General features: G+C 48.7%; 1 protein-coding gene across 1 annotated transcript in view; it reads left to right on the top strand.

Annotated features, from left to right (window-relative positions):
- Nucleotides 1-25073, top strand: part of EFCAB6 (EF-hand calcium binding domain 6) — an 88649-nt gene that overhangs the window by 19552 nt on the left and 44024 nt on the right. Inside the window, 4 exon segments of the mRNA XM_027107900.1 lie at nucleotides 4324-4442; nucleotides 13411-13599; nucleotides 18502-18533; nucleotides 18747-18876. Coding sequence (XP_026963701.1) covers nucleotides 4324-4442; nucleotides 13411-13599; nucleotides 18502-18533; nucleotides 18747-18876 — 470 coding nt within the window.

The raw sequence follows: 25073 nt of genomic DNA, 5'->3' as shown, positions 1-25073 counted from the left end.
GATCGAGGCCGGCCAGCCTTCCAGAGCAGTCCTTTGGGTCGCACAGATCGAGGCCGGCCGGCCTTCCAGAGCAGCCCTTTGGGTCGCGGAGTGCAGGGCAAGCTCTGGATTGGAAGCAGCGGCCACACAGGCCACAGCAGCGCCAGCCTGGGGGAGGGCAGAGCTGGCCACCTGACCGCCTTACCGCGTGCCCGCCCCATCCCTGCTTCTCTCTGGCCTTCAAACTCCCTCAAACCTATTTAAGAAAAAGCCCCTTCTCCCCAGCGTGCCTCCCCTCTCAGCTGCCCTGCCCTCCTTCCCCTCATGGGAGCAGCCCCGCCCTGTGGTCTGACTCCAGGGACTCCCGAGGGCCTCGGCCAGGGCCCTTCGCAGCTTCATCCGACCCCGCTTTGACTTAGCACAGACTCACTGCGCAGCGGTTTGTGCGCCGGGTTCAGTGGTAACCAAGGCCTGTCTGCTCCTGCCTGGTGGAGCTCACGAACCTGGGAGGTGACAGATTATTAACAAAGCAGATGGGCGCTGGAAGGAGCAGACCGCTGGGAGTGGCCAGAGGCTGTAGAGGCCTTTGTTTCTGCCTTGTTCAGTCCATCCTTCCTGAAACGCCTCCACCCCTGGCACCACGACACCCTGCAGGGCCCCCTCCCCTCCTGTCCCGGCCTCCTGGCTGGGTGACGGCCTCCCCGTCAGTGTGGACTCTCACTCCACCTCGATTCCACGGCCTCTCGTAGCCACCTTCATCCTTGATGTCGTGCGGGACCCCAAACTATGTGTGGAGGAGGCCTGGGGACCCCAGGGCGCTGTGCCGCTAAACCAGGAGCCTTGCGTCTATGGGGCGGAGACCTCCTCCAGCTCTTCTGGGACTGAGCCTGGCGGGGAGAGGACGCGCTTTGTCCAGAATCAAGCATCGTGTCACCTCACTGGCCCCCACAGGACTAAACGATCCTGCGCATGTGGACATCTCTGCCACTCTATCAGTTTATTTTAACTAAAGCACTGAAGGAATTAGTTCTGAATTCTAAACCGGCAGAAAGTATAATACCTAAATAAGATCAGCAGTATTCCCACCGGACCAACTGGAGATGAGACGGCTGTTCTCACTCGGTGCACCCATCCCAGCTCTTCACTTCTGGGTCCCAGCATTTAGAGATGGTGATGGTGACCAAAGGTGTGGAGTCTCCCTTCTGCCGCATTTCTGTTGGGAATTTGCCAAACAGGACCTGCTAATATCCAAAACGATGTATTCTCCAGTAAAACCGTGTTTGAACTTGAACAAGGATTCAGCGTTTAGTCATCTAGTGACTGTCACACAGAGTCACGGGGCTCTCCGCTCCCCCATGCGCTGCTGGGGACACCTCCAGCTGCATTCTCAGAAGTACACAGGAGTCGTCCCATTTGGGGGCAGCTTAATATGCTCATTGCTATTTAGGTGTTTTTGGAAAATAAGTTCATTGGTTTCTTCAGCAAACCTTTTTTTTTTTTTTTTTTTTTGCGGTACGCGGGCCTCTCACTGCCGTGGCCTCTCCCGTTGCGGAGCACGGGCTCCGGACGCGCAGGCTCAGCGGCCATGGCTCACGGGCCCAGTTGCTCCGCGGCATGTGGGATCTTCCCGGACCGGGACACGAACCCGTGTCCCCTGCATCGGCAGGCGGACTCTCAACCACTGCGCCACCAGGGAAGCCCCAGGCCTAACTTTTTAAAGCTTAATTGTTTTTTAATTTGTGACGCTACAGTGGAATATAAAAATAATATATATATGTAACTATGTATATGTAATATGTGTGTATATATGCACATTTAACATACATGTTTTATAATATATATGTATAACGTATATGTGTAGATTAAATAAGTGTGTATAATGTGTAGTCACCGTGTATCCCAGATTGTACGCCACCGTGTAACCACCATCCAGATGAAGGCATAGAATGTTAACAGTATCTTAGACCAGGGAGCTACGCTTTTTCTGTGAAGGGCAAGACAGTAAATATTTTCGACACTGTGGGTCACAGGGCTCTGTTGGGACTCTCAGACGTCTTACTTTCTTCCCCTCCAGTGGATGTGTAGCAGTAACTCGTTGCTGTTTTAATTAGCATTTGTTGCTTACTAATGAAATTGGGCATTTTTTCATTTGTTTATTCATTAGTCAGTTTTCTTTATCTGCGAAGTGCCTGCTTGAGACTTTCTTACAGTTTTCACACTGGCTCGTCTGTCTTTCTTTCCTTGGTCAGCGGGAACGCTTACTTTGGTTTGGCCAGTAGATTTTTGTAAGTGGTAAGTGATGCAGGTATCTTCTCTCAGTTTGTGTTCAGTCTTCACCCTTTAAAAAAATTTTTAATTTAATTTTTCTTCCAGTTTACTGAGATATAATTGACAAACAGCACCATACAAGTTTAAGGTGTATGGCGTAATGATTTGACTTACGTATATTGTGAAATGATTATCACAATAAGTTTAGTGAGCATCTATCATCTCATATAAATATGAAATTAAAGAAACAGAAAAAAATGTGTGTGATGAGAATTCTTAGGTTTTAGTCTCTTAACTTTCGTATATAACATACAGATGTGTTATATATTATATATATGTTATACGTACAGCTGTGTTCATTATATTCAGCTGTATTCATGATATTTATCATGTTGTACATTACATCCCTAGTACTTATTTATCTTAGAACCGGAAGTTTGTAGTACCTGTTGACCACCTTCATCCAATTCCCCCTCCCCGCACCCCTTGCTTCTGGTAATCACAAATCTGATCTCTTTTTCTATGAATTGTTTGTATGCTTGTTTCTTTGTTTTTAGAGTATAATTGACCTAAAACACTATGTTAGTTCCTGTTACACAACATAGTGATTTTTCTTCTGTTCATTTCACAATGATCACCAGGATAAGTCTAGTTATGATGTGTCACCACAAAGATATTACTTAGTTATTGACTGTATTCCCCACACTGTAGCTTTCATACCTGTGACTCATTTATTTTGCAACTGGAAGTTTGTACCGCTTCATCGCCCTCACCTATTTCTTTCCTCCTCCCAGCCCCCTCTCCTCTGGTAACCGCCTGTTTGTTCTTTGCGTCTATAACTCTGTTTCTGTTTTGTTCTGTTTGTTCATTTGCTGTACTTTTTAGTTGCCACATTGAAGTGAAGCCATACAGTATCTGTCTTTCCCTGTCTGACTTCTTTCAAAAAAGTTTTAGACACTCCTGTGTAGAAGTCTTACAATCATTTATAAGATTTATTCCTCAAACTTTCTATTTTTGATGCTACTGTAAATGTTATTTTTTAAATTCATTTTCCATGCCTGAGATATAAAAATGTGGATAATTTTATGTATTGATATAGAATCCAGATTTCTTGCCAAAGCCTCTTAGTGTAATAATTTATTTATGGATTCCTTGTATTCTTATATATACAGTCATGTCATTTGTGAATAAATGACAATTGTATTTCTCCCTGCCCTGTTTTTACACCTTTTAACAATTTTAACTTGCCTAACTACACTGGCGGGCACCTCCAGTACAATGATGAATAGAGGGCGATAGAGATATTCTTGCCTGGTTCCTGATCTTACAGGGAATGTTTCGTGGTTTCACCATTAGGTATGATGCTCGCAGAGGACTTGGGAGATGGACCCACTGTGTCTCCCTCACAGTGTATTAGAAGGAGGAGCGAATGAGCTATTGTTCGGAAACAATTTAAGACAGAGTGGAACGCCCTGTGCTACCTGCTCTTCTAGTCTGTGGTGACAAATCCCCAGATGCCTTTTGCACCCCTCGGGGATATTAAAATGGTACCATACCATCTCGTCACAACAACCAGAGTCTCACGTCCCTCATTTCCCCTCTGACAGACAGCCGGGCAGCCAACTTCGCTGCATCGTGGAGATGATGACCTCAGCAGTGTGGGCTGCGCCTCACTCCCCAGGCTCTGCTTGACTCTTATCTCTAACAGTGTTTGATCCCAAGTTGTGATAACCTCAGCAGTGTGGGCTACGCCTCATTTCCCAGGCTCTGGTTGACTCTTATTTCTAACAGTGTTTGATCCCAAGTTGTTGGTCAGAGAAGAATCCAAGCCACACACCTGAGACCACTCATTACCCAGAAATAAGCCCCTCCTAGGTGTTAACACTTGTTCATGTTTTGCTCGATCACCTTCTTTAGAGGAATGGGGAGGGTATCTAGGACATAGATTAAAAGGTTTTTAAGCAGGAGGAATGGGAGAAAAATGTCTTAGCTTGTTCCAGATACTGACTATTGAAAAGCTTGTTTACTGTCTGAGCAATTATGCATGTTACTAAATGCCGCCTTGGAATATTGTAGAATTTTATCGAAACCGACAATGAGGGCAACGGCATTCTTCGACGACGGGATGTAAAGAACGCGCTGTACGGCTTTGATATTCCCCTCACACCCAGAGAATGTGAGAAGCTTTGGATGAGGTGAGTGATGTCTGAAGACTGGCTTTTCATTCCGGATGGCCAAATTCAGCACCGGCTTTCGTCACTCCTCAGGGGTCAGGTGGGACCAGGAATGGTTTTCCTGCGGTTGTATCTGTCCTGTTCCCCCGTAGAAAGAAGCCTTGGCCAACAGGCTGGCCTTCAGGAGCATGGGGAGCCAGGTAAACACTTGTCACCAGTATTAAATACTAGACTTGAGAGTTTTGCATTTCCAAGGAACCGGGAGTTCAACCACATCCTTTTACTGTTTCAGAGAACTAAGTCCCTCCCCAAAGACTTAACTCTAATACAAGTAGCTCAGCAGACAGATCTGCAATGGGTAAAGGGAAAAGCGGTCTCTCCCCATCGCCTAAAGATGGAAATCAATGTTGCACAACTGTTTTATAGATCAGTAATTTGCTGGAAGAAAATCACCAAAGTTTTGGTAACTTGGAGTGGTTTCCCAAGAGTGTCTTAAACTGAAAATTGTGCCTAATGCTGACTACATGTTTCAAAATGTGCTTTAGGTTTAGCTGTTTTTGAACCAGGCCCCCAGTTACAACATTCCCTGTGTAGATGTTTAAGTTTCAAGGTGCACTGACAATGCGGTCCATTTCCAAGTTCCAGCTCTGTCTTTGAATTACTTCCTTCTTCATTATATGTTAGCTGCCACTTGCATCCCCGCAGGATCGTACCCCAATATTGCATGTCCTCTCAGAGGCAAGCCCATGGAGCAGTCCATGTAGTATTTCAGCTTTTCATCTGTTCAAAGGGGAAAGCTGCAATGTTGGCCGAGTTTAGAATTAGGCTGTTTTGTGTCTAATTTAGAAAAGCAACTTGAAGTTCTTACAAAATCCTTGGTTTCTTTTTTGTTTTGTTTTGTTTCGTTTTAGGTCAGTTCCAACTCAGGGACAATTTGGTCTCCCTACCCATTTTCTCTTTTGAGGGACTAGATGAGTGGGTCCATCTGAGTAATCAGAAGATGGGGTACAGCAGCCAAATGCATGGAGCTCTCACCATGTAGACCTGTGGATGATGTGGAGGTGACTGTGTGGTCCTGATGCTCGGGGAGCTGTCAGGGGGCAGGAAGCATTCACCCCAATACCAGGGTGCAGAGTCGCCTGTTATAAATGCCAGAGGAGGGACATGTCGAGCAGAAAGGGAGACAAAAGTAGGGGTGCTGGGGGCCGTGGAAGAGCAGGAGGCTGTCATGGTGGGAGAGAAGCTGAAATTGTTCCAAAGGTCCAGATGGGGAAGGAGGGCTGCCTGACCCACGGGCCAGGAGGACGGGGGAGGCATTCTCCAAGCAGTGCCTGGGCTCCAGGCTGAGGAAGGAAAGACGAGGCTGATCACCTGGCCGCAGTCCTCCCTTTCTGGCAGAGTATTAACGAGTCATTCGGAAACAACGAAATGTGATGTGGGTCAAGCCATGCTTTAGGAAGACTAGTCAGGAAGCCGTTCAGAAAAGGGGTTGGTGGGGTGTGGGCCTCGGGAGACTGTGGTCTCCATCAGGGAGGGATGGGGCGAGCTGCAAGAATGAGGGGTGTGGGAGTCAGGTGTCCCCGTGAGGAAGGAGAGCACGCTTAGCCCTCTTCCCGATGGGGGACAGAGCAAGGTTCCATGTTCATGGGAGGGAGACACTCACTGTTGCTTTTGGCTAAAGTTTCTTTATACACGTATTAACATGATTAAATACACAAATATCTACCCTGTGCTGAAAACTGTTTGAGATGAGAATTTCATCTACTTTTGTTTAGCCGGCTGTTTGCCATGGATGGTGAGTGGTTGAGAGCTCTGCAGCCAGATATGCCTCCACCCCTCATAGCTGTGTGGCCCCTGTCAAGTTACTTAACTTCTCTGTGCCTCACTCTGCCCTGCTGAGTTAGCTCAAGTGGTGTATGGATCAGGGTAGGCTGGCTGCGGTAACAAACAAGGCCAGCATCCCAGGGGCTTGCCCCATAATGATGTCAAAATGTAGTGTGGGTGTTGGGGAGCTGTGTTCACAGTCATTCAGGGACCAGGAGTCCCACCACCCCTGGATCTTATGTGTCTGCCAGCAGAGAAGGGAACAGAGCACAGAGGACCCTCTGGCCAGCTTTGTAAGGACCAGGCCTGGGAACATGGCCGTCACTTTGCCCAAATTCTTTTGGCCAGAATCCCTCGATGGCTGCACCCCTGCACGGGAGGCTGGGGAGACCAGCAGTCTGCAAGGGGATTGCGCTGCTACTCAGAGGCCGGGAGGCTGCTGCGCCCCGGGCTGGAAGAGCAAGCGGGGGAGGTTACACAGAGATAAGGGAGCTGCTCCCCACCAGCGACTGCAGGGCAAAGGGGAGGCGGTATTATTTGGAGACCAGGAAATTGCCTCCACTCCTGATGCTGTCTCGGAATTTGCGGGAACCTCGACTGCTGTGCTGAGCCGGAGCTATGGGGCCATGACAGCAGGTCCCCTGGGAACAGCCTGGCCCTGCCCTCTTCCCACCTCCAAGGGCACAGCTCCCTGGGCGCAGCCGGGGGGCAGCTGGGAAGATGTGCAAAGGGCAAGCGCGGGGTCGAGAGCCACCAGATGAACGTCCAGCTAAAGGGCAAAGGGTGTGTCACATTCCAGGGCTGCGGGGTCACCTGGGTGGCCAGGCAGAAGGGCAGGCTGCACATCAGCTGAACCACATCATGAAGGGCAGGGCGAGGTGGGGACCCCATCCTGAAGGCCAACTGTTTAGTGGGGAAAGAGGGAGGCAGGTCCACGTTCCAGAAAGATCACTCTGGCCACGGGGAGGAGGATGAATTGCCAGAGACGGGGAGGGAGGCACAGAGGTGAATTCAGGGCTGTCTTCCCTGGGTGGTGCCTGGAGGACTGGGACGGAAGTGACAGGTGTGAGAGAGATTCAGGAAGTGAACCCGCAGCTGAGGGGCTATGCTCTGAGGGGGCCTGCACCCTGACCCATGGCGCCCAGACTGAGCTGTGTGACCTTGGGCCAGTGGCTCACCTTCTCTGAGCTTCAGTAATCTCTCCAGTGGGATGGCAATGGGGACCAAATGATATAAAGAGGGTACCTGGCGTAGATAAGCATAAAAATTAGTAGCAAAAAGATCATATGGATTTGAAATTATTTTCTGATTACAATATTAATGCACACTCATTTTAGAAGACTCAGAAAATCCAGAGAAGCATAAAGGAAAAGAAAAGACAACAGCAAGAAAGCAGCCGTACCCCACTCAGCAGAGAGGATAGACTTGGTGGTGTGGTTTTTTTCATCCATTTTCTAGGCGTTTCCATGATCTCGGTTAGCCGTCCTCACCCTCATTCCACCTCCTGGCCTGCTCCTCTCAATGGCTCAGCGTTTGCTGACCCTGACTCACCCTGGTCCACTCCCTCCAAGTCCCCGCCTGCCTTACGAAGCAGGAGGGCTAGGCGGCAAGGTGGTGGCCCGCGCCAGGCTGCGCAGGCACCAGGAGCCTCCTGCAGTCGCCCGTACAGGGGGAGAGGCATTCTCCCACCCGGCGGGAGTGACAGGGACCCCGGGCAAGGCAGGGAGCAGCTGGGGCCAACGTGACACTCTGCCAGCTCCCGGGGTCTGCTAGTGAGACGAGGAAAGCCCCCACCAAAACTGGGTAGCTGGAAGTGAGTAGGAAAATAACGTTCAGCTCTTTCGAAAACACAGAATTAGAAAATAGGGAGAATATAGACAAGAAATTGTCGGCATCCATTGTTCACTCGACATTTACGAAGCACCTGTGAAGCGCACGCTTTCAGAGCTCCGGGTTAGCCTGGCAGGTCTCGTTTACGCTGGAAGTAAATTAGTGCATTAACTCCCACATCTCAGTGACCTGGCACATGCGTGCTTAGTTCTTATTCACACGAAGTCTAGCATGTCTAGCGGCTCTTCTGGACGGTTCTCTTCCAAGTGGTGACTCGGGATCTGGCTTCCAGTTGTGGCCTCATCCCTCAGCAGGGTCCCCCGGGACCTGCAGAGCACAGGACCGCACACGGGCTTCGGTGGGCTTCGGCCCAGAAGGACACACTTCTGCCCACAGCCCGTGGCCCAGGGCCGGGCCGTGGCCCCAGCTAACTGCACAGGGGCGGACAGAGTGGGGAGCACGTGCACGTTAAGCGAGCCTGGCTCACTGAGGGTTAAAGGTACACGACCGTCAAGCCTGAAGGAGGCCGCTGTGAAAGGAAACCTGGTAACTGAAGCCAGGCAGGACCTTTTAGCACGAGATTCCAGGAGCAATGCGTCTGGTTTTGGAGAGACTGCAGAGAATAAATTACAAGATGAAAGTGCATCCATCCATCCATTCATTCATCGGAGCAATCACTGAGCAGGATTTTCTTGAAACTTTCTAAGTTGCAAGCCCTGTGCTGTATTCTGGGGTTCCAGAGATGAAGGAAGCCTCCACCCTCAGGTTGCTCACGACTCGGCCAGGAAGGCAGCAGCTGCGTGCCAGGAGGGAGAGGCTGGGCAGCCCGGGCTGTGGGTGTTCAGAGAGAGACCCCCAGGAGGTGCGATGCCTGAGTTGAGTCTTAAGAAACAGTCATTAGCCAGAGGTGGGGAAAGGGGGTCCTAGTGAGCAGAGAGGCCCAGAGCCGGGGGAGTGGGAGGTCCCTGGGATGGAAGAGGAAGGATGCCGCTTCCATCAGAAGAGCCTGAGACCCAGAGCCTGCCGGGCACAGGGCACCCCAGGACCAGGGCACAGAGCCCTGGGGGACACGCCCTTCGGGGGCGCTCAGTGTCCTGAGCCCCTTCTGTAGCCTCGTTGCATTGGGTAGAACTCCGCTATTTTAGATCTAAAACCAACTTTGCTGAAAAACTATGAAGCCAGTGTATTATAAAAATGCACAGACGACTCAGGTAGGACAGCAGCAGCCTGGGAAACTTGCGTATAGATGCCGGTCGTGTGCAATCACGCAGACCTGGCAGAATGTTTGGGAGATAATTAATGCCCAATTTATGCACATTTCTTGTTTGGGTAGGTAAGTTGTATGTTAGTATTCCAATATAAAAGGCAAAGACTATTAAAAAGTCCCTGTGTCATGTGCATCGGCCCACGGGAAGACATATGACTGTCGGTTAACGTGAAGCTGGGTCATCTCTGTTGCCTCAACCAACGCAGTGTCTAGAGAGAACCTACCCTGTGCCTTGCTGGTGGAACACCTGGACCAGGAGAGCCTCTGGGTGGGAAAGGATTTGAAAAGGTTGAAGGAACAGTTCAGAAAAGAGAGGATCGAATGGGACGTGATGGTCGGGGATGAGTTAGAAGAGCTGCACGTGGAGGGACTAGATGGACAGGCCCTTAGCTCCGCATAAAGGACGCCTTCGTGACTAACGTCGTCTAGAACTCCACTGGGCAGTCCCTGAAGGAGCGGGTTTCCCATCTCTGGCGTGGCTTCATCCAAGGCCAGACCGCCGCTTATTGGGGAGCGTAAGGGCGGGATTGTGGCCCTGGATGGGGATGGAGCCCATGGTGTCTCATCTGTGGCTCCACCAGGACTGGCTGAATGTGCCATTGGGCACTGCCCCCTTGGGCAGCTGGACGTTGTGTGCTCTGAAGGGCAGCTCTCTGAGCCATCGGACCACCCTCACAGATGGCCCCCGAGAGAATCCCTCAGGCCAAGCTGCGTAAGGGCCACGTCTCCCTCTGCTGCAGGCCTGGGTCGTCAGTAGCGCTTGCACCAGACCCTCTAAATCTGGGGTCAATGGTGCTGGAAGATTCTTCTGTCATTTATGTAAGAATCGAGTGCTAAACTGAGCATGAAAGGGTAAGACTTTCACAGCACAGCAATCGATGTGAACATATTCAGATCATGTGTACAACCAAATTGCTGTGTGTACAATAGATGGGCAGAGTAATCTGATGATGTCATAAATTAGCGGCCATTGCCGTATGCAGATGCGAGCTTTTATGGGTCCTCTGTTTATGCGCACATTTTTCTTGGCACGTCTGTTGCCGAACCCTTTTTTTTTTTTTTTTTTTGCGGTACGCGGGCCTCTCACTGTTGTGGCCTCTCCCGTTGCGGAGCACAGGCTCCGGACTCGCAGGCTCAGCGGCCATGGCTCACGGGCCCAGCCGCTCCGCGGCATGTGGGATATTCCCGGACCGGGGCACGAACCGGTGTCCCCTGCATCGGCAGGCGGACTCTCAACTACTGCGCCACCAGGGAAGCCCTTGCCGAACCCTTTTAAAATTCAGCCTTTACAGGCAAGTTGATTTTTTTTTAATGTGACACAAAGGATTATATGATGAAGGGTGAGGTTATGTAAGCTGAATTAACTCTCTTATTATTCACATTCATAACAATATTTTAGTTGCAGTTGTGCAATCTGGTCTTCTGTTCCTTGGAGATGTGAATCGAATGTTTATGATCTTTGTTAATGAAGTAATTAAGAAGTGTCTTTCCATTCAGTTCAAGTGTCACGACTGAGAATTTGTTGTTGGGAATCTCGTGAGCGTTGCCCGCGGGGATGGCAGGCCTTCCTTACGGACACGTGCCCTTCACGTTCATTGCTCAGCAGCCAGGTATCGATAAGGAAGTTTTGCGAGGCATGTTGCTGGGAACTGTGGGTTCGCCCATCAGGATAAACGAGGCATGGTCTCTTCTCGAGAAACCCACCGTCAAGCAGGGACGGAAGACCTGGACTGAAGCGGGGGAAGCAGAGGTGGGATGTGGTTGAGCCTTTGGGTGGCGAATGGCAGCGGCAAACACCAGGCCCTGGTCCCAGCCTCCACCCGCGCTCACCCCGCTCCCCGGTCCTCACCACAGGCTACAGGGATCCAGGGGAGGCAGAGACACAGTGCTTTTGCCTCAGGACGAGAGAGAGGTCCCAGAAGAGGCGCCCTGCTGTCCAGGCCTTGCTTGTCAGGCGGGTGGTCTGTGCACGTTCGCTCAGGAGCCCCCTGTAGGGGTGGGGAGCCCCCTTGGGGAGCTTTCTTCTAGGGGTGTCTTTATAGAGTTGCATCACAGCAGCACTCTGGTGGCATCAGGCTGGTCACAGGCCTGATGCAGCTCAGGGAAAGACCCACGGCCCTGGGATCGCCCTAGGAGCTCAAGAAATGGCAACCCTCCCCTTCCCAGGTGCACTGATGGAGAACTAGACTCTCCTTCCTGCAGCTGTCCCGTCACCAGCAGTAGGAGAAGCCACTTGCTAGAGGCACTGGCCCTTTGTGCTGCCTGGCACATAAAGCCACTACAAGCCTCGGGCTTCCTCTGGTGGGTGGGTCGCTTTGTTTTGTTTTAGAAGGAAAATTCACTGAATAAAGGTAGAATGGTACTTTTGGGGGTTGCAGGCACTAAGGTCGTACTAATAACAGACGCCTGGAAAGGTCTGGGAGGGCTTCCCAAACCCTTAGTAACAACGACGCCACTGGGGGCATGATTCCAGCCAGCAGGTCTCAGAGTGCCCTCCCCCTCCCTGCTGCAGGCCAGGCGAGGAAACCGAGCCCGGGGGGGGGGGCGGGACCTGGCCGGCGACTCGAGGCCGGTGAGCTGGCGGCTCAGACATCGCTGCCCTCCCTGCCCCTCCGTCGCAGGAGGGGACTCTCCTCACCTTCTAGAACGGAGTCCCTGATGAAAGCAGGCCTGGATGCTGGGAGGCAGGCGGAGGTGAGACGCGAGGCCCAGGGGGGCCGCAGGGGGAGGGGTGGGCAGGGGGGCCTCGGGAACTTCTCACCCCTCGTCCTCCACCCAGCACCCCAGCCCTTGAGGACAGGAAAGTCGGGTAAATAAATCCTTTCTCCTCATCGTTACTCAGTTGGGAGGGTCGCAGGGGACCCAGTGCTGGGGCGGCGGCCAGCGTGTGGTCCTGCAGCATCTGGCTGGCGGCGGAGAGCAGAGGGGGCCCTGCTTCACACAGGAGAGCCCAGGGCGCCTGGCTCCGTCCCACAGGCACCGACAGCAGCCGGATGCAGCGTGAAGCCCCAGACATTGTGCAAATACCGCCTCAGCCCTCGGAACGCTGAGTTCATCTGGGAAAAGCACCGCCGGAAATGCCATTTTTATCGGTTAGAGGAGGACCGAGATCTTTCCGTGAAAATAAATGCTTCTTTTCTTTAAAGAAAATTGGCAATTTGCCTTAAAAATTTTTATTGAAGTAATTCTATTCTATTTGAATGATGTTGGGAGATAAAAACCCTCCATTATGCCTTTTTTAAAATGAATTACAATTTAGAAAAATCCCAATAATAGAAAATGACATAAAAGGTACATAATTCTTATCTTGTTTTCCTTACTAGTCTCTCTCATTGGTTGCGTGTAATTGGCATCTCTTCAAAGAGGAAATGGGGAATTGGAATCAAGTGGCATTCATTTATTTGAGTTTTAAGATTGAATATGCTTTTTTTTTTTTTTTTTTTTTTTTGCGGTATGCGGGCCTGTCACCGCCATGGCCTCTCCCGTTGCGGAGCACAGGCTCCGGACGCGCAGGCTTAGCGGCCATGGCTCACGGGCCCAGCCGCTCCGCGGCACGTGGGATCTTCCTGGACCGGGGCACGAACCCGCGTCCCCTGCATCGGCAGGTGGACTCCCAACCACTGCACCACGAGGGAAGCCCCTGAATATGCTTTTTGACGGATTTTCTTCTGAACCTTAGCATAGTTCCTCTTACATGTAGGTGCTCAATAAAAGACCGTTGAATTAAGGAAGGGTTGGTTTTCATTTTCCGTGGTCACAGTCGGATTTCTAACAGAATGACAGAGGATGAATCCGGTTGCTCTCTTGGGGTGGTCCAAGATCACCTTGTGTGAGGTGACCTTCCTGTTGATTGATGAGCCTGTGGATCGCCTGAGGGTCTTGTTACGAGCAGGTCCAGCTCAGGTCTGGGGTGAGGCTCAGGATCCTGCGTTCCTGACCCCCGGGGAGGCCGGTGCTGCAGGCCTGCAGAGCACACGGGGTGTGAGGAGCCAGGCAGACGGAGTGCAGACGGTGTTAAAGCCCTGAGCACCTCGCACTGGTGAAAGTTTTGTTTGTTTGTCTTTAAAGGTACGACACCGAGGGAAGAGGGCACATTACTCACCAGGAAGTTTTACAGAAATTGGGGGTTAACTATTCAGCGGCTATTCATCAGCCCTACGCGGAGGATTATTTCAACTTCATGGGTCATTTCACGAAGCCACAGCAGGTGCAAGAAGAGATGAAGGAGCAGAGCACGGAGAGGGCCGTGCCGGCCAGGTGAGTCTGTGAGCACACGGCCCGGGGGCCGGCGTCTGTTCCTCATTGACCCCTGCAGCACTGTTTGTTCTGAAGTGGTACCTCCCAGTGCTGGCAAAGCTGCCGTGAAATTGTAATCCTCGTTCACTGCTGTAGATTCTAGAAATCGGCGCTAAGTCACAAAGCTACAAAGGAGTTAAAGAGCTATAAGCCTACGCCACCCTACCCAGTCACACTCTCAGGTCACCCTTGAGAACTGAACCTTTGAGGTGTTTACTAACCTAAGCCCCTGGCCCCTCCTCTGGACAAGTAGAATGCAGGTTCCACGAGGACATGCCTGTCTCTACCCGGTTCAGAACAGTGCTTGACGCCTAGTAGGCACCCAGTGAGTATTTGTCCAGCGAATGAATGAAGGAACAGACACATTCTTTAACTCAGCAGTTCAACTTTGGGGACTTTATCCCAAAGAAATAATGTGGAAGAGGCCAGCAGTTTAGCAGGTGGAAGGTATGACTTGCAGTGTGTTTTCAACAGCAGCAACAAAAGGACACCTGTCGGCTTCCCTGGTGGCGCAGTGGTTGAGGGTCCGCCTGCCAAGGCAGGGGACACGGGTTCGTACCCCGGTCCTGGAGGATCCCGCATGCCGCGAAGCGACTGGGCCCGTGGGCCGTGGCCGCTGGGCCTGCGCGTCAGGAGACTGTGCTCTGCGGTGGGAGGGGCCACAGCAGTGAGAGGCCCGTGTACCGCAAAAAAAAAAAAAAAAAATCAATCCCAGATGAGGGCCTGGCTTACAGAGCGTGGCCCCAAGGAACATGAGGTGGTGTATGCCAGTTTCCACCATCGCTCGGACACTGTGGGAATGTCTGTGACAGAAGGCTAATTGGCAATGAAGTTTTAAACAGTCTGTATAGGGACTTCCCTGCCGGTCCAGTGGTTAGGACTCCACGCTTCCACTGCAGGGGGCTTGGATTCGATCCCTGGTTGGGGAACTAAGATCCCGAGTGTCCCGTGGTGTAGCCAAAATAAATAAATAAACAGTCTGTGTACCATGATTGGAGCTACACCAAATGCACGTGCCTGTCCACAAGATGCTGCACAGAAGGTGTCGTGTTGTATTTGGATGGTGGGGCTGCGCGTGATTCCTTTCAAAGTTTAAAAGTAGTCACTAATGAAACTAGTCACTAATGCCATATTTTAAAATTCTAAAACAATGGATAAAGAAAATGTGGTACATACATATACAACAGAATATTATTCGGCCATAAAAAAGAATGAAATATTGCCATTTGTGATAACACAGCTGGACCTTGAGGGCATCATGCCAAGTGAAATAAGTCAGACAAAGAAAGACAAAAACCATATGCTCTCACTTCTATGTGGAATCTTTAAAAAAAAACAAAAACCCAAGCTCATAGATACAGAAAACAGATTGGCAGTTGCCAGAGGTGAGGGTAACGTGGGATGCCAAAGTGGGTGAAGTGGGTCAAAAAGCACAACTTCGTTATGATAGAAATAGGTCCTGGGGGTGTGATGCACAGCAAGGTGACTATCGTTAGGAATACTGTACTGCGTATTTGAAAGGCGCTAAGAAGGTAAACCTTAAAAGTTCTCATCCTACGGATGGTGATGGACGGTAACTATACATCCCACAGTGTATACAGATACCAAATCATTATGTTGTATACCTGAAACTAATATGTTATATGTCAATTATGCCTCAAAAAAGAAAGGAACATAGGAGAAAATGTTGCCGCATTTGATGTGACCCTAAAGGGATGGGACAGACTTTCTCAATCAGTCTCGGTCCTGGGTGGCCGCCCACCAGCACTCCCCAGGCCTGGGACCCTGCTCCCTGCTCCAGAGGCTTACCTCCCTGGCACTCTCATCTGTGTGTCTGTCCATCTCCTGTCTGTCACTTCACCTCTCTGTCCCCATCATCTCTGAATGAGGGAATGAGCTGTTACTAACGAATCCCCAGAGGAAAGAAGCACTCCAAGGACACAGGGACGAAATGCAATGGCTGAATGGGGTTTCAGAGAAGGGCAGTTTGAACACACCCCTGAATTATGTCTAAGTTACTGAATTATAAAGCCTGAAGGCAGAGAATGGAGTTGGTGAAATTTCAAGTAAAAATATGCGCAAGATTGGTATAAATATCAAATATGCCATAAAAGTAACGAAAACGTGGAATTTATCTTTCCCAGACAGGGCTGGCCTCGTAACCCACACGTGTCTCCCCTTCCCTCTCTCCTGCCACTTGTGAGTAACGAGGCTCTGGGAGGGATCTCACATCCTCAGCATCGTCTGCATGGTCTTTCTCTTCTTGTTTCTGTTTATTGTGCAATCGTGGATCTGTAGCTGGGAGAACTACGTGCCACTGGACGAAGCGTTTCAGATCATCAAGCTCCGAAAACTGATTCACACTCACCCGGTCCCCTCCCACCATCACACTCTCTTACCAAAGAAATCAAGCCCAATGCGTAAAAATTCATGACCGGCTTCTGTTTCCTCAAAGATGTCAGATTGCGAAATTGTCAAGTCACTTTGCCCTTCAGGATGGCCCACTTTTCAATTTTGGTGTCAGTGGGTCTTCCAGCTAACCCATCAGATGCAGTGTTTCCAGGACTTTTAACCTCCTCATTTATACTGAAGCTTTGATAAGATTAAGAAACAGGAGTCGTGTTCATTCAAGTGACTGAAATTTTATGTTTGCCTCTTAAATCTAAGAGGTTTAATTTTGTTTGAAATGGCCTGAATACATTTTAAAAATTCAAAAGAATCCTTTTCTAAACCCCTATTTATTTTCCAGAGTCAGACCAGCAATAGTGAACTAGCCACGGAAGCTCAGCCGGCTGTTCTCAAATGCAAATTGCGAGACACAGGAGCGAACCCAGCCGGGCTGCACAGGGTTCTCTCCAGCGTGCCGGCCGGGCTGTGTGTGAGGGGCTCTGCGGCCATCCACCGGCCGTGCCATTGCCCTCTTCGGGCTTCCGTCTCGTTGTCCAGACCAGGGACCAGACACTGTGTGGGCTGACGCGGGTTCTGCCTGGCAGCGTGGCGTGATCAGAGCTCCGAATCCTCACTTATTCTGAGCACATATTTACCCTGCGAGGGAAATAATTACTGCCTGGAAACCAGTCCAAGAAATACTGAACGCCTCAATTTTCTAAAAATATGTATCTCAAAAAAAGTTTTGATTTTTTTTATACCTTCATTTACTTTCATTTTGAAGGATTAAGTGGAATATAATAGTTGTGATCACGAGTAATCATGTTGTAGGATGGGACGGAATTCAAAGTACACCTGTGAGGGAATCCAGGGTGTTGCTGCCCTTGGGATACATTCCCCGGACAGTTACTGCAGCTCATTTGTATCAGCTTCTCGAAGACTCACACCAGCCAGCTCGGACCCGGAGGCCAGCAGGGGAGGGAGACGGTGACCCACGTAGCTTCAGGGTCCAAGCCTCCCTCTCCCCCCAAGTATTCCCTCCGCTTCCCCTCTTCTGATTTCTGACTTCTCTGTTGCCATGGATGATTTCTTCCAGGCACTCAAGGAACAGTTTTTGGACATGTATCCACAAATACACATCGGAGGTGGTAGACGATTACCAGCAAAGAGTTCGTGTTTGGAGTTTTTGGCATATCCTTTTCCCTGAGTAGGAACCTCACAGCCGAGCTCAAGTCAGACGGACACAGTGCTCAGTGTGGTAGGACGAGCTTCCTGGGGCCTGGATGAGCGAGTTCATGGAATATAACCCACCCCCTGTAGGTCAGGTGTAAGACTGTTTATTCCTAAAAATGTCCACACTTTTTTATTCCCTTATCAATAATTTTTTTTAAGTCTGAGAAGAATTTTCCTGAAAGACTGAATCAGAAACTTGAACACATTCCTAAGAAAATCAGCCCTCGAACACGATCAGGAGTTACAGTCGGTCGCTGTCTCTGTCCCAGCAGGGGAGAGCTGGCTGAGCCCGGACGCTGCACAGGCCAGCACTGTCTTCTTCCTATAAGACGGGGATGATAATTACCCTCCTCCCTTGTAGGGCTGTTGAGAAAAATAAATGGGAGAAGGTACATGAAGACAGCACAGCTTCTGGTTTCCCAACTCAGACACGCAAATTATGGGCTGTGCTTCTTAAGAACAAAGGACCTGGACCCCCGCCCCCGTCAGCACTCACTGACTAGACTCTCTGCCCTCCTTGGCTCCTGCTCCTGCATTCCTGCCTCAGGGCCTTGGCGCTGGCTGTCCCTGGGCCCAGAGAGGTCTTCCAGGGGTAGATCCCCACTGGGTCCTTGGCCTCCCTGCCATCTCTGCTCAAGTGTCACCTTCCCCAGTGAGGTCCCCCTGCACCGCCTACTGGGAATTGCAGCGCCCCCTACCATGGGCATTCTCAGCCCCGCTTGTGGGTGCTCAGCTAACCCCTGACCCACTGTGCAGGGCACTGTTGTCCCCTGTTTATCGTTGACCTTGCCCCAGGGAGAATGTAGATTCTTCTAGGGAGGCCTCTCTCATTTGCTAGGTGTATCCTGACACCTAGAGCAGTACCTGGCACGTGATAGGTGCTCAGCGAGTCTGCAGCAAGAGGATGGAGGTGTATTTCCCGTGTCTGTAATATCACTGTATTTTTAAATGTTTGGCTCCATTTTTAAAGTACCCATTCTAGTAAAAAGACAAGGTTGTAATTTCTCTAACATAGTTTTGCTAATGATAATAATAATAAAATGGTAATGATAAAAATGCTTATTATTTTTTTCCAGATTACCTTTCAATGTAAATGTTACATCAAGGCTGCAAAGCATCTTCAAAATTCGTTGTCAGATGAAGCATCAGCTCATCACATTAGAATGATCATGGAACTCTTGCTTTAAAGAAATGATTTGTTTTCCCGGTTTTAGTGTGTGTCTCAAATGCATTCTCTTTCAGGGATAAGCTTAAGGACCACTATCAAGATATCAGCAAAGGGGCTTCTCTGGTGGCGCAGTGGTTGGGAGTCCGCCTGCTGATGCAGGGGACGCGGGTTCGTGCCCTGGTCTGGGAGGATCCCACATGCCGCGGAGCGGCTGGGCCTGTGAGCCATGGCCGCTGGGCCTGCGCGTCCGGAGCCTGTGCTCCACGGCGGGAGAGGCCACGGCAGTAAGAGACCCGCGTACCGCAAAAAAAAAAAAAAGATATCAGCAAAGCACTCACCAAACTAGATAAATCCAAAAATGGCTACATATCCTTATGCAAGATGCAGAAGTTGCTGCAGGAGTGCGGCTGTTTTCTGAAGGCAGAGGAGCTGGCCGACCTTCTCACCAGGTTTTCTATGATGAGGCAATACGTTTCTTACAGCACTGAAAATCAGGGTGTCGCACTGCTTTCATGAATTTCTTCTTTTCCCGTCCACTCAAACAGCCTTTTGGCATTGAAATAACCTCCACGCCACCAAAAACTCAGTCTCTATCTGTGTACAGAAGTAGAACTGTAATGTTGTACTCATAAAACTTATATAGTACTATAAACCAATGTGACCTCCATTTAAAAAAAAAAAAAAAGAATGAATCTTCAAATACTCCTCTGGCTGGGCTACGTTCTAATGGGTTTGAGTCAACTCAAAGCAAAAAGAAAGCGACTTGACAAATCCATAACTTTTCCTGGTGCGTCTCAGCAGCATTAACATCCTTTTTTAACATTATTTTCACTTCACCCACGTTATTCATGCACTTGGGCAGGAGTCAAGTCGTCCTGCAAGGCTTATTAAAAACAGCAGCCCCCTGCCCTGCCATCTTCCCCAGCTCCTGCCCAGAGTCAACAACTTCCAATGCTTTAATTCGTATCTTTTGGTACTTAGCTCAGTACTTCTAAGTGACAAACACACAGCTACTTGTTGATTCTTCACTTCTAGGCAGTGTCTGTCAACTTCCTACCAGGAGGATGCAGATTGAACGCTTTTTCACCCATCACATAACCACCAACCACCTCACCCCTCAGCCTCCACCACCCCGTGGAGACACACGCAAACGTACCCCGTTGTCCCCCCATGTTGCTGTGTTGCAGTTTGGTGTAGTTCAGTGTTCAGGCTTTCTATTACTGTGACTAGCTGATCACTTTTCTTTTCCCGTAGAACATGCTGTTTGCCCTGGATTTAATAATAATTTTTTCTGTTTGCTCAGTTTCCTTGTAGTTCTTATCACTAATTAAACCCCCAACTCACCCCAGCTTGTGAAGTCTCTTTCCAGTATGTTCAGACACCTCAGCTGATCTGTCAGCTTCGTCTTCTTGGACGTCCCTTTTCATGTTCTTCAACTCTCAGAAATTTTCTTGATTTACTTCATTAAAGAGTTCCTCTCCTGTTTGTTTCTCTCTGAGCCTCCTGTTGTTACTGATTAGTGAGCCACCCAGAGTGTCTCCTTATATTTTAAACCTTCCCCGTCCTCCATCTCTGTTTCTTCTTGCTCCACCTTCTGGGAGACCTCCTCAGTTTTAGTTCGCAACCCTTCTTTTGAGATTTTTGTCTCTGCTAATCATACTTATCATCTTTTAAATTGCCAGAACTTGTTTTTATTCTCAGAATATTCCTTTTCTATAGCGTCCTGTTCTTGTTTCATGGATATACTAGTTCATGTCTCTGGAGATATTAAGAATAGATTTTTTTAAAGTTTTCTTCACTTGAGAAGTCTCTCCTCAGTGTTGCTTTTTTCTGCTCTCTTCCATGTTAGACATTTTCCTCAAAAATATGCTCCTATTAAGAATGAGATACTAAGAGATAGATTAAAAGTTCTGCGCAGATGGGGAGAGCTAGTCAACTTCAGTTTGAACCGCTTTGGCAGGGTAATCTGGCAGGTGGTTTCCTTGGAAGACGCCCAATGTCAGAACCTTTAAAACTTTTCTTTTGGGCTGGTCAGATTTCCCAGGGATTAGGGTTGCCGGATAAGACATAGAGTGCCCATTTAAATTTGAATTCCAGATAAACAATATTTTTTCTAGTGTAAGTGTGTGCCATGTGATATTTGGTACATATTTATACTAAAAATTATTTTTGTTTATCTGAAATTCTAATTTAATTGAGTATCCTTCTAGGCTTCTGTTTGTTTCTTTGTTTTTCTAAACCTGGCAACCCAACCAGAGAAGACTTGCTGGTCTCCTGCTGCCAGCACTCTGGGAGCTGACTGGGAACAGAAGGCTGGAAGTTTCAACAGTCAGCATGATAAACCGAATAATGCCCCCAAAGATATTTAAGTCCTAATTCCTGGAACCTGTGAATGTCACCTTATATGGAAAGGGACTTTATGGATGTGATTAAGTTAAGGAACTTGAGAAGGGGAGGTGATCCTGGGTTATATGGGTGGGCCCAGTGTGATCACAAGTGTCCTTATAAGAGGGAATCAGGGAGAGATTTCACCCAGAAGTGACCACAGAGGGAGAAATTGGAGCGATGTGGCCACAAGCCAAGGATCGCCAGCGGCCACCGGAAGCTGGAAGAGGCAAAGAACAGATTATCCCCTAGAGCCTCTCGGGGGAGCACAGCCCAGCTGACACCGTGATTTCTGCCCAGGGACGCTGATTTCCAACTTCTGGTGTCCAGAACAGTAAGAGAATAGATGTGTGCTGTTCAGAGTCACCCACTTTGTGGCATCATGTTATAGAGTCACAGGAAACTAAGAGTCAGTATAAAAGCTTTCACTTAACTCCCCTCTTTTCATTAAGAACCCTCCCTGTTTTGAACTGTGACAAACACTTACCATCTGCAGAGAACACCCCTCCAGATCCTCCACTGTGTGTGGTGGGCGGGTGGGGGCCAGGCACCCAGCCTGGGGAGTCTGAGGAGGGGCACGGGGTCGAATTGCGTCCCACACAGGCTTTTAGCCAATCCTTCTCTTTTAACCTCACTTTCATTCCTACGTCTAGGTGTACCTGGAGCCCACTTCTGGAGGCTCTGAGGGTTTGCAGGGTGTATCGGATACCCGTCCGTGTTCCTTCTGTTGGTTCCAGGAGATTTCTTGAATCTGACGCGTCTGTTCTCCCTCATCCATCAAATTCCCAGCAGCTGTTGTCTTCTTCCACTTTCTCTCCATCCTTCGTGTTTTCTGCTGGTGTTCTGCAAACTCCAGCCAGCGTCAGAAACTCGGCTTGCTGGGCCCCTCCCTCGGGCTCTCTGACTTAGCAGCCCTGGGAATCTGCATTTCCAACGAGGCCCTGGGTGATGCTGATGCTGCTGGACTAGAGCATCCCAAGAACCACTGTCTGACACCTTTTAAAAACGCCTTCTTCTGTCACTTTAGAAGGAACGGAGCTAGTTATGTGCGTTCAAGCCACTTTAACTGCAAGTCCTATCCTCTTATAATTTTAAACCCAAATAACTCAGAGTTGATTGGTCCTCCTCGGACTGCTTTTGTATGCAGTTTCTGACTTGCGGTGTCCCTTAGCTGTGCTGGCCGGAAGTTCTATGACTAAGTGCATGGGTCTTATGTTCCTCTCTTTGTGAGGTGAGGATACTAGCACCCCTCCCCTCCCTTTAAAAAATGTTAGCGGTTGCTCTAGGGTTTGCAGTGCACATGAACAACTAGCCTAAGTCCACTGTCAAATAACACATTACTACTACTTCACGGGAGGTGCAGGCGCCTTATTACAAACTAAGTGTTCCTGAATCCTCTCTCCTGTCCCCTGTAACATTGCTCTTACTCATGTCACTTTTCCATTTGCTGTAGTCACCCAATACATTGTTGTTACTTTGAACAATGATCTATTAGATCAACTAAGAAGAAGAAGAATAAAAGAGATTATTTTACCTTCATTTATTCCTTCTCTTATGCTCTTTCTTCCTTTAGGTAGGTCCACGTTTCTGACCCGTCTGATTTTCCTTCTCTCAGAAGAATGTGTTCTAGCATGTTTTGAAGGGCAGGGTGGCTGTGGTGATGAATTCCCTCGGTGATTGTTTGTCGGAGAAGGTATTTATTTCTCCTTCACTTTTGAAGGATAATTTCACTGGTTATAGAATTCTAGGTTGGTGATTTTTTCCTTTCCACACTCTAAATATTTCAGTCCACTCTCTTCTTGCTTGCATGATTTCTGATGAGAAGCCCCATGGAATTCTTATCTTTTTTCCTCTGTAGATGCTTTCCCCCCTCTCTGGCTTCTTTCAAGATTTTCTCTTTGTCTTTGGTTTTCAGCAGTTTGAGTATGATATAAGTGGGTGTAGTTTTTGGTATTTTTCTGCGTGGTGTTCTCTGAGCTTCCTGGAAATGTGCCTTGCGTCTATTATTAATTTTGGAAAATTCTCGACCGTTATTACGTCAAATGTTTTTTTCTGATTCTTTCTTTTTCTCCTTCTGGTATTCCAATTATGAGTATGTTCCACTTTTGAAACTGTCCCACAGTTCTTGGATGTTCTGCTCTGGGGGTTTTTTTTTCCACTCTTTTTTTCTCTTTGCATTTCAATTCAGGAACTTTCTTATTGACATACTTCAAGCTCACTGATTTTTTTCCTCAACCATGTCCAGTCTACTGATGAGCCCATTAAAATGCATTCTTCATTTCTGTTACGCTGTTTTCCATTTCCAGGATTTCCTTTGATTCCTAAGAAGGAGTATCCATCCCTGCTTACATCAGCCATTTGTTGTATGTGTTGTCCACTTTGCCATTGGACGCCTTTACAATTTAATCATAGTTGGTCATTTTAAATTCCCTGTCTGATAATTCCAAACTACATCATGTCTGAGACTGGTTCCCATGCTTGCTTTGCGGTCTCTTCAGACTGTGTTTCTTCTTGCCTTTTAGCATGCCTTGCAGCTGTATTGTTGTTGAAAGCCAGACATGACACACTGGGTAATAGGAACTGAGGTAAGCAAGCGTTTCACGTGAGGTTGTATGTTAATTCGGGCAGGAGGTGGGCTGTGTTTAGTGCTGCTGTAGCTGTCAGTGCCAAGGGCTTGGATTTCCTAGAGTGTCCTTGTTTTTGTCCCTCCTGTTTCCTTAGGCTTCCCTAGGAACTCCTCCTTAAATAGAGTCTGTGTTTGCAGCTCTTTCCTTTGTAACCCACTGTTGTTATGCTGGAGCTGGCTTGATGTGGTGGTAAGGTATGAGGGAGGGGAAAGATTCTGTACTCTTATGATGAAATCTCAGTCTTGCAGTGGGCTTGAGTCCCTGGGCTGCAACCTTCAGAGATGTTTCTTAGCTTTTTTTCCTCCCTCAGATGAGACAGGAAGTCTAGAGTGTGCTGGAGTTGGCTCTCTGCCTTTCCCCCAGATGGGCTAAGGCTCTGGTAAATTCTTTTCCCTTGCAAAATTATTATGCCGAAGCCTCTGGGCATACTTTCTAAGGATTATTATTCCCCTTCCCCGGCCAGAGCCAAGAGGAGACCATCTTCAGATTTCCACTGTGATAACCTAGTGGGGTTCTTGACGGTAAAGCCCATGAAAGTAGGGGGTCCCTAAGACTGGGCCCCCAGGCGTTTCTCAGCCTCATACTAGTCCACACACAGCCTCCACCATTGCTCAAGTTGCCACTTAAGTGTTCCTACCAGCTCCAAAGGCCTTTGCTCCAGGAAGAGCAGATCTTGGCTGTAATTCTCTCTGTTCACCCATCTCTCCAGATTTTGGGGTGACGTTTTGCCCTGTGACCTCAATTTTCTGATGGGACCAAGAAAAACCATTGGTTTTCAGTTTGTTCAGCTTCTTTCTTATTGTGAAGATGAAAGGGACACTTCCAAGTGTCAGAGCTCCCCCCCTTCCTATCACTTTCCCTCTCCATGTCCCATCTTTTGTCAGCTACAGTTTTTCTTTGGAAGAGCTAGTTAAATTTAACTTCTAAATGTCCTACAGCCACAACCAGGTCCTCTCTGCTTGGTTCATTGCTTGATTATAAAACTCAAAAACCATTAAACGGCATTTCATAATTATGACTATGTACATATTCATAATTCATAATATTCAGTGTCCGGGTAATGAATGAAAATTAGCTTTCTTCTCAGTGGCACTATCCCTGGGCCTCTGTGTCCACCTTTTTGTAGGCAAACCTGGGGGTACCCATGCATCTTTTCTAAGCCATTTGGGGAAAGGCGTTTCTTCACTGTAAGCTGCTTCCAAGGACATAGAGAGTAGGGTGATCTCTTTAACCATTGCTGTTTTCTGAACACGGGGCTCGGGTGAAGTTCAACATTGTCAACCTTCAGCTTTCCCCGGAATTCTGCACCACTTTCTGTTCTCTCCATTTTTCTCCTGCTGTCCTCCATCCTAGAGCCTCGCTCCCCACTCTCCCATTCCAGGTCTGTCACCCAAGAGTGTCCTGGGCTGTCCCCACTATTCTCCAGGGCTGGATCCCCTGTTTCTTATATCCCACATCTTTTTATTTATTAATTTACATTTCTTATTTTGCTGGAGTACTTCCTGGAGTAATTTCCTAAGAAAGTGGGGGAACAGGAAATAAATTTTCTCAGTTCTTTGTCTGAAACTATTTTTTATTTTCCTTCACACACATTGTTAGCTCGCCTGAACATAGACTCCTAGGGAGAAAATCAT

This window comes from Aethalodelphis obliquidens, unplaced genomic scaffold, assembly GCF_003676395.1.
Source record: "Aethalodelphis obliquidens isolate GAN/ISIS:26980383/991018 unplaced genomic scaffold, ASM367639v1 scaffold8, whole genome shotgun sequence".
In the NCBI taxonomy this organism is placed as follows: domain Eukaryota; kingdom Metazoa; phylum Chordata; class Mammalia; order Artiodactyla; family Delphinidae; genus Aethalodelphis; species Aethalodelphis obliquidens.
The sequence above is the reverse complement of the archived record's forward strand: the minus strand, read 5'-3'. Positions and strand labels throughout refer to the sequence as shown.